Genomic DNA, 10,499 nt, shown 5'->3' with positions numbered 1-10,499 from the left:
AAGCAGTTTTTCTCTTTTCTCAATCCTAAAATGCAGTAGTCTCTTCTTACCATGAAATTTATGTTCTTAAAAATCACTGTTATCCAAACCCCTTCCCTCTATTTTTTTATTTATCCAATTCCTCTTAAATATGATATACCATTCTAAAGTCATGGGTCTTATTCAACTGAATTTCAGAATATCTGAGATCAAATTTTCCACCTCAAATTAATATCTCTAGTTCATGCTATTGGTTATCTCAGTTTCATTCATTTATGTGTAGAAATCACAGACCTTGGGTTTTAATGCTGCATTCTAGCTTGGATTTTGTCTCTTGTGAATTTGAGGATTACTACTATTCTTTTTTCTATATGGCATCAAAATTTATCAAGTAGGTAGGTATCAAGGCTTGTGTGGTACTATAATTTGTAAGCATCAAGAGAGTATATTTACAGCTTCCTGGGACTGATCTGGAAACAATCTCAATTCATAACTTTCTTCTAATGAGAAGATGCATTAAAAATCTATCCACCAAGTAACCTAATAGTTGCTTACGGGGGAGTCCTATATTCACCCTGATATTTGACATACACCATACTGGGACTAAAATGTCTTGATCTCTTATAGTTACCAGAGAATATTCTATCTCCCTCTATTTCTTTTTTATTGTGATTCACTTCATTGCCAGTTAGAACTTAGTTCCTCCCCGCTCCCCCCATGAGCTGACTCTACTACCTTGTGAATAGGTGATAACCTTGACATCATGATGATGATTTCCCACGGAAACATATATACTGGAGTGTTGAGTATCATATTTTTTCCTCAGCATAGAAATAAGTGTATAATCAGAATTTAGTAACCACATAATGAAATCTGTAAACATTAAGTGAGCACTCAAGATTACCAGTCTCCTAAACCCTAGGAAGTCTAATTAGTGGGTTCAATGTATCCTCTGTTTCAAGCAATGAATATACAATTTGACCTTCCTTGAACAAAGTAATACAGTGATAAAGTTCTCCCAGGAAGTTTGAATCATACTTTCTTTGGGATAAGTGACCAAGTAAAAATGTAGCATCTCTGGGGTCAGGGTCTCCACTCACTCGTGGTACTGAGAGTTGAAACATAGGATCCTGCATGAAATGAAACTCAGGAAGGCTGATATTTAGTTACTGGTAGGAACCTCTGAACGTTTATTAGTGGAATCAGGGCAGGGAGTGGTTTGGACAGTTTCTTTGTACCCTTTCCCTCTTGAATACAACTCAGTTCTCTCTACTTTAGCTGTACTTCCTTTAAGTCTCACATCTATTTCCCAATCCTCACTCTGTTTTGAAAAACATTTGTAAATTAGACACTGGCTAGATATTAGGATCAGTTCAGGTAAGATAAGGAATGAATAAACTTTGGTGTATGGGCTGACCTGGGAATTTAACCACCAGGTATGATAATATTTATAGGAGAAAATGTGATCTCTAGTGCTTGCCTCATTGTAGTCACTTAATAAATTTATTGATCTTTGACACTCCAGATCAACAGTAGAATCAAAAAAAAATCCCTACTCCTACCACTGTTACAATTGTAGTAACTATGTATCCTCTCCTCTGCATTTTCTGGTTTTTTTTTAGGTTACAATGCTTTCATTAAATTATTACAAAACAGAATATAAAATTCTGGCATTTGACAGTTCTTATAAAGGAAAACTCTTGAGCCTATTAGTTTTCCTGGTATCTCATCACTAAACTACTTTTTTTTACCTCCATTCTTTTCTTTGTAGTGGGTTGGTGTATATCTTCTGTTTTTTTATTTTGTTTTATTTTAGCAGTTTCTAAGCTGACAAACCCCTTCTCGTAGGGGCCAGTCTTGGATACCAGCAGTGCAGTGTTTGACATCATTTCAGTCACTTTTTAAAAAATTTATTATTTTTTATTTAGGGCAATGGGGTTAAGTGATTTGCCCAAGGATACATAGCTAGGCAATTATTAAATGTCTGACACTGAATTTGAACTCAGGTCCTCTTGACTCCAGGGCTGGTGCTCTATCCACCTAGCTGTCCCATCAGCCACTTTCAAGAATGGCCTACCCCATGCTGGGTGGGGATGAGTGTGAAAAAGTAAGGTTCATAATAACATTTCTGATCAGTTCCAAGTTGAATTAACTGACTGAAGTCAGGTGGGATGAAAGAATTGGGCAGGAAGGGGAAAGTAAGCTTACATTTAAAAAACAAAAATAAAAATCATTATTAGTAGAGGAATAATAACAATCTGAGTCTCTAAGGGTTTTTTTTGGGGGGGGGATTAAAAGGAAAAAAACAGAAAACTCCCAGCTGGAAAGAACAACCTCTGATTTTCCATTTATACCTTCATGTTACTCAAGAAACTTCAGATATTGCAGACAGAATCTTTGGATGTGAGTCAGAAGTCTGACCCATGAAGGGGACTAGAGTAAGGGGCAGGAGACAGGAAGTCAGTCTCTCCATCTTCCTCTTTTGTCATGCCCCTTCCCACAACACTCAGTAGGTCAGTAATGGAGGAAACTTCAATCCTCCAGGACTGATATCTCCACTGCAGTCAAGATAACACTTTTCACATCCCAAGTCCCTAATAGAGTCCAGGTCTATTGTTCATATGTGTCAGAGATGGGGTATTCATAAGTTCATAAATGAGAGGATGCCAGATGAGACCAGAGTGGTGATGGCCAGTGACTTCTAAAGCCCTGTTCTGATTAACTTGATTATTTTAAATATACAACTTTCCTAACAAGAATGAGTTAGATAAGAAATACATAGTCTTGGCAAATAGGACCAGGAGCCAACTTTTAGTGATGTTACTATCATGGGTGAAGTGGGGTAGGGAATCCACAGGTCATATAAGACCCCAAAAATCATTTGATCTGGCATTGCTATGACAACTCCAGTTGGTACTTGAAATTCAATAATTTTTATAGGGATGAATTAATTAAATGTTTAACCAAATATGGCAGGTTAATTTTTAAGTAGGTAATTTGTATGATTTGCAAATGATATTATAAATATCCAAATGGTCCCTGGCAGAAAAAAGGTTCCCCACCCCTGAGTTAAATTCTCTACTTAAAGAAATCTTGGAACCATTTTCTAAATTCTATGATTTCTAAGACTTCTTCAAGTAGAAAAGAAAATTTTGAGGATGCTTTATCATTTTACAGATGAGGAAATTGAAGTCTAGAGGAAGGAGGTTACTTGCTTTTGGGAACGCTGTGTTTCTGAATGACATATCTAGCACCCAAAGATATAGAGCATTACTGAATTGAGAAAATTTGGAGTGAAGTCCATCAACATGTAGATGCTCAGACTATTTTTGTCTCAAAGCAAGAGGTTATTAAGAAAAGTACATATTATAGTAAAGAAAAAGTCATTTTACTTAAACAGAATTTACTTGCATACAGTAGTGTTCATTTCTTTTTTTGAGGAATACTCTGAAACCTAAAATTGAGAAAGATAAAGAAATATTATAATAACTATACTAGTATACTGAAGGATGGGATATAGAAAATGGGGCATTAAAATTTAAGGCTATTACATAAAACCATGTCCCTTATTGCTGTTTCCAAGGAAGGTCTTACATTCTTAAATTTCTTGCTGTCATTTCAGTAACTGCTTTTGGTTAAGATAATTGTACCTCTGACTTTGACTATTGAAAGGTAAAAACATTTATGGGGACTTGTGATCTACTATTTTAGGAATGGAGGCGCACAGAAAATCTTGAACCTGGAGTTACTCTCTTCCAGTGACTATGGACTGTGAGTGCAAGTTTAGATGCAGCCCAAATTGAAGTTTTATTGATACTATTAATTTTTTACATAACAACCATTTCTGAATATACCTTCCCATTCTCTCTTTCCTTACTACCATCTCCCAGACTTTTTTCTTTTAATTTTCATGATGGCTTTGTGCTTATTGTTTAATTTCTGTCTCATTGACCATATCCTCTCTTCCGGTCTTTTCCTTCTTACTCCTTACCTTCCCATATCCTAAATTTGGAAATCTTCTAAGGTTCTGACTTTAACCCTCTTTTTTATCTCCTCCTCTCCCTTTCTACCTCTCCCTTCTTCTGTATGTCTCTCTGTGTGTGTAATTTTATCCACACCTATTTCTTTAATTATGTATGTTTTGTAAGTATGTATATTTCTAGCTTTAACCTTGCTCCTGAACTAGTCTTCTGTGTCCAGTTATCTCATAGATTTCACCATTCAAAATGTTCTAAATGGAAGTGATCTTCTTTTCCTTTGAATCAAATTCACCACCACCTACTTGAAGCGGACTTAATTTTCTCTTAGCATACCCTCTATCCAATCAGTTGTTAAGTTCTGTTGATTTAACTTTGGCAGTGTCTCTCGAATTCTTCCCTTCATTCTACTTCTAACATCCGTATGAGCTTCATTATCTCTTTCCTAAACAATTTCATTAGTCTTCTAATAAGTTTTCTTATAGTCTCTATTCATTTCTGCTTATGGAAAGAAGATCTATTGCAGCTGAAGACCAACAAATTGCAACAGCATCTCAGGATAGATGCTTAGAAGGTTGTGGATATATTCAGTAGAACAACAAATGATATCCCATACTATCATCTGCAATGATGATTCTAGGGCTGTGGGAAGTTGATACAGCCATGTACTATTGGTAGACACATTCCTTGATCATTTGGTTTCTTCTTTTTTTTCCAATCAACACATTTATTTACTTTTAACTATTTTATTTATTTATTTTTCCCACTACATGCAAAGATAGTTTTCAACAATCATTTTTTTTGCAGGGTTTTTAGTTTCATATTTTTATCCCTCCTTCCCTTCCCTCCCCTCTCCTCTCCCCCTGACAAAAAACAATCTTATGTATGTTACATAATCCTTTAAAAATATCATCATATTATGTATGTTGTGAAAGAAGAATCAAATCAAAAATGGGAAAAAGAGAGAAAAAACATAATACATAAAACGAATTTTAAAAATTGAAAACAATTCTTTTGTCTGTATTCAGACTACATAGTTTCTTTTCTGAATGTGGATGGTACTTTCCATCACAATTCCTTTAGAACTGCCTTGATCATTGTACTGCTGAGATGAGCAAGTCCATCATAGTTGATTATCTCACAGTGTTGCCATTAGTATGTACAATGTTCTGGTTCTTTTTACTTTAGCACCAGTTCTTGCAAATCTTTCCGAACTTTTCTGAAGTCCCAATGCTCAGGATTTCTTACAGAATAGTACTCCATCACATTAATTTACACATTTTGTTCAGCTATTCCCCAGTTAATGGGTATGCCCCTTAATTTCTCATTTTTTTGCCACTGTGAAAAGAAATGCCATAAATATTTTTGTACAATTGGATTTTTTATTCTTTTTTTTTGTATTCTCTTTGAGATACAGTCTTAGTTGTATTGTTGAATCAAAGGGTATGTAGTCTTATTGTCCTTTGGATATGGTTCCAAATTGCTCTCTGAAAAGGTTGAATCAGTTCACAACTTTACCATCAATGCATTAGTGTCCCAGTTTCCCCACCTCCCCTCCAACATTGATCATTTTCCTTTTCTGACATATTGTCCAATCTGATAGATGTGAAGTTGTATCAGAGTTGTTTCAATTTACATTCTCTAATCAATAATAGTTTAGAGCATTTTTTTCATATGACTGTAGATAGCCTTAATTTCTTCAACTGAAAGTGTCCTATTCATATTTTTTGACCATTTATTAATTGGGGAATGACTTTATTCTTATAAATTTATATTTGCAAATTTTAGAAATGAGTCCTTTTATCAGAAATGCTAGCTGCAAAAATTGTTTCCCAATTTTTTGCATTCTTTTTAATCTTGGTTGCACTGGTTTTATTTGTGCAAAACTTTTTTAATATAGCCAAAATTAATCATTTTGCATTTTATAATTTTTCTAGCTCTGTTTAGGTCATAAACTGCCCTTTCCATAGATCTGAAAGGTAAATTATTTCTTGTTCTTCTATGATATGATGTCAACTTTTAAGTCTAAATCCTGTACCTATTTTGATCTTCTCTTGGTATAGGGTATGAGATAATGGTCTATGTTTAGTCTCTACCATACGCTCTTCTAGTTTTCCCAAAAGTTTTTATCAAAGAGTGAGTTCTCCAGAAGCTGGATCTTTGAGTTTATCAAGCAGTAGATTGTTATAGTCATTTACTACTCTATTTTTTTAGCCAGTACAAAGCAGTTTTGATGACTGATACTTTACAATATAATTTTGGATCTAGTACAGCTAGGCTACCTTCCTTTGCATTTTTTTTCATTAATTCCCTTGACCTTTTGTTCCTCCATATGAATCTTCTTACCATTTTTTTTTCTAGCTCACCAAAGTAATTTTTTGGTAGTCTTATTAGTATGGCACTGAATAAGTAATTTGATTTAGGTAGGGTTATAATTTTTATTATATTAGCTCTGCCCACCTATGAGTAATTGACATATACCCAATTATTGAGATCTGAGTTTATTTGTGTGAAAAGTGTTTTTATTTATTTATTATTTTTTTTTGGCAAGGCAAATGGGGTTAAGTGGCTTGCCCAAGGCCACACAGCTAGCTATGCAGGCCTCCTTTCTTGTTGATATGATATGATATACTTTGAGAGAGTGTGAGCCTGTCTGTATGGGATAATCTTTCTTGCCACTTATTTTTGTTATATTTAAATATCCACTGTTTTAAATTAATGTCTCCTTGGGTTTAATAAAAGAAATATACTGAGGAGTAACAGAGCTATGATTTTTAAGGGAATGCCAACTTATAGAGTACCTTAAACTTATTAAAAATTTTTGTGTGGCCTACATGTTAGGACAGGAGAGCTGTTTAATAAGTATTTTAATAAGTATTTAATAAATATTGTACAAAAATATTCATAGCCAGCCCTGTTTGTGGTGGCAAAGAATTGGAAATTAAGTAAATGTACTTCAACTGGGGAATGGTTTAACAAACTGTAGATATTTAATAAGTATTTTTTTGGTTTTTGGTTTTTTTTTTTGCAAGACAATGGGGTTAAGTGGCTTGCTCAAGGCCACACAGCTAGGTAATTATTAAGCATCTGAGGTCAGATTTGAACCCAGGTCCTCCTGACTCCAGGACCGGTGCTTTGTCCACTGCACCACCTAGACAGCCCCAAATTGTCCCTGAATGTTGCACTGAAGGAATGAGCAAGTCCATCAAGGTTTATCATTACCCCCATGTTGCTGTTAGGGTGTACAATGTTTTTCTGGTTCTGCTTATCTCGCTCAGCATCAGTTCATGCAAATCCCTCCAGGCTTCCCTGAATTTCCATCCCTCCTATTACAGTTTGTTAAGCCATTCCCCAATTGAAGGACATTTACTTAATTTCCAGTTCTTTGCCACCACAAACAGGGCTGGCTATGAATATTTTTGTACAAGTAATGTTTTTGCCCTTTTTCATCATCTCTTCAGGGTATAGACCCAGTAGTGGTATTGCTGGATCAAATGGTATGCACATTTTTGTTGCCTTTTGGGTGCAATTCCAAACTATTCTCCAGAAAGGTTGGATGAGTTCACAGCTCCACCAAGAATGTATTAGTGTCCCAGATTTCCAACACTGATCATTGTTCTTTCTGATCATATTGGCCAGTCTGAGAGGTGTGAAGTGGCACCTCAGAGCTGTTTTAATTTGTATTTCTCTAATAAGTAATGATTTAGAGCAATTTTTCATTTGATTATGGATTGCTTTGATTTCCTCAACTGTAAATATTCACTTTTAAGTATTCAGAATGACCAGATTTTTACATAGCAGCTTTAAAGTTACTCTTAAACTGCTATTGCCTTGACTACAAATTTAAGTCTTTTAATTTTTTTGAAAGCTGTGTGGAATTCTTTTACTTCTGTGCACTTAATTGACCGCTTCAAAAGTAGGTCCAGATGGGGCTCCTCTACCCTCTAGACACCATCAGGTATGCCTCCTGCATTCTGGTATAGCTAAGACCTTTCTCCAATCCTTCCTGCTTATCTTCAAATTCTTTCTTGCAGACAATCTGGTTTTTATCCAGCCAAATGATTATTTCATTTAGTCGGTCTTCTGTTTGTCCTCATCACCAATTTAGCCTTGCAGTTTCTTACCTCTATAGTACTCAACTTATGTTGAAAGCATAAGATTCAAAAGAATTCTTAGAGGACATCTTCTCTACTTCCTATCTCTATCCTTGTATTTCTCAGTCTTCTGGTCCATATGGCAGAATAAGCACATTAGGCTGATTGCCTGAGTATGTGGTAAAGGTCTATGACTTACTTGGTGGGGATAGAAATAATATTGCATTTGATCAGATTTGTCATAACTCTACCAACAATTTCAGTTCCAAGGGAAAGAGAAGTGATACCCAATAGTAGCAAGTCTTGTCATATTTATCTCCAGATAAGGGAGCAGCCTGGACAATTGTACCACAGGCAACAGCCTCATCAGGATTGGAACTCTTCTTGAACTCTTTGTCATTGAAAAAGTCCTGCAGAAACTTCCAGATTTAAGTGATCAGAATAGAATCACCCACTAAGATGATGTCTTGAATCTGTGATTTATAGAGCTTCACATCCCTTAAGGCCTTTTCCACAGGATCTACTGTACCACAGAAGAGGTGAGTATTCAGCTCTTCAAAATTGGATGAGGAGATAGAGGTATAATAGAGAGTATGAATCTCAACACTATTCTGGTACAGAGGGTGTTTCGTATATCCAAAGTGATGAACAAATGATAAATAATTCTATTATTTTTAACTTGAGCTTTTGCTTGAATCCAGCAATGAAATGATTAGCCATGCCATTTCCGCCCAGAGACATATCCCAACTGTGGTCTTGACTTCAAAGATGCCATCTTTTTCAAAAAATTAGTTTCATTTAAAATTTTTTTCAGTTGATATTTTATTTTATTTTTCCAATTATATGTTTTGAAAGTTTTTCAACATTAATACACATGAATATGCATATTTTTAAGTTATAAAATTTCCTTCCACCCTCCCTACCCCCCCCTTCCCTCAGAGGCAAACAGTCAGCTAAATATTGTATATACACATTTGCATTGAACACGTTTACAGATTAATCATTTTTGGCATGAGGAATTAGGATTAAGGGAAAGAAAGAAAACCATGAGATAGGAAAGAAATACATAAGAGAAATTTTTAAAAAGTGAATGTAGTATTCATTTAGATAGGATTTTTGAAATTTGTTTTGTTTGGTTTTTCTTCCTTTGGATGGGTATAGCATTGACCATAGGCAGTCTCCTAGGGTTGTGCTAGTTCTGCTGAGAGGAGCTGCATCCATGCTTGATCAATTCACAATGTTGTTGTTAATATGTACAATGTTCTCTTGGTTCTGCTCCCTTAACTCAGCATCAGTTCCTGTAATTCATTCCATTTTTCTCTACAGTCTGACCATTCATGGTTTCTTACAGAACAATTGTTCTATAAAATATTCATATTTCTAAACTTGTTCAGCTATTACCCAATTAATGATGATACCATATTTTAATGTTAAGAATGAAGATATTGAAAGTACTACCTCCTAAGTCAAATATCAACATATTTTTCCCAGCAATAACTTTTTTGTCCAAGCCATGAGCAATAGCAATGGCAATTGACTCAATAATGGTTAGGCCAGTGATGGTTCCAGCATCTTTGGCAACCTGACATTAGGAGTCATTGAAGTAGACTGGCACCATGATGACAGCATTTGAGATCATCTTCACATCTGTAATTTAAGATTCAGCAATTTCTTTCATTTGGTCAGGACCATACAGGATACTTCTGGATAGAAGGATGCTTCTGGATATCCCCTTTGTATTTGGACTTAGGCTTGCCTACATCATTCACCCCTATGAAAAGCCAATTTTTCATATCTCACTGTACAACTGCATCATAAAATCTATTATCAATAGATATTTGGTATAAAAAACCGTTGTTATGATTGACTGTAACTTGATTCTTTAGATTAAATCAGCAATTAAAAGTTCTGTGTCAGGGAAGGTAATGTAACTTGGAGTGGTCCTTTTTTATGGTCATTAGCAATGATTTCCATTTTCCCATGTTGGAAGACTCCCATCAGTATCCATGGCAGATCCCTTTGAAGTGCTCACTGGGCCATCAGGGATTGTATTTGACCTCTGAGGAGCAGAAGGACTCCTCAGAAGATCAGCTAAACTTCTAAAGTCAATCTTACCACTAAGTACCAGCCATTGATTCTCTAAGGCTCAACTAATTGATCAGGGTGGGTAGAAGCTCAGGGAGGAGGATGCTGCTTTGTCTGGGGTCTATAAATATTCATCTATGAGGTAGACTGGGAATTGTTCTTCTCTATTTCCTTCACGTATTTCAGGTTGTATATATTTTTCCTTTAGTTGATTCCCTTTAAGTTTGTTCTTTAATCTGGACTACTCTTATTGCCTCCTAACTGGTTCTATATATGTTTATAAAAATACATATTCTATATATACATATATATGTTATATGTATATAATATTTTTATAACCTATATAAATATTTTGGGAGAGGGA

General features: G+C 35.2%; 1 protein-coding gene across 1 annotated transcript in view; it reads right to left on the bottom strand.

The window, feature by feature from the left end:
- Positions 1–3,385: 3,385 nt before the first annotated feature.
- Positions 3,386–10,499, bottom strand: part of FAM186A (family with sequence similarity 186 member A) — a 142,500-nt gene continuing 135,386 nt past the window's right edge. The window contains exon 9 of the mRNA XM_074221032.1: positions 3,386–3,433. Coding sequence (XP_074077133.1) covers positions 3,403–3,433 — 31 coding nt within the window. The 3' untranslated portion in view covers positions 3,386–3,402. The remainder of the gene's footprint in view (positions 3,434–10,499) is intronic.

This window comes from Macrotis lagotis, chromosome 2 (assembly GCF_037893015.1).
Source record: "Macrotis lagotis isolate mMagLag1 chromosome 2, bilby.v1.9.chrom.fasta, whole genome shotgun sequence".
NCBI classification, from domain to species: Eukaryota; Metazoa; Chordata; class Mammalia; order Peramelemorphia; family Peramelidae; genus Macrotis; species Macrotis lagotis.
This window is presented reverse-complemented; position numbering and strand designations above follow the sequence as displayed.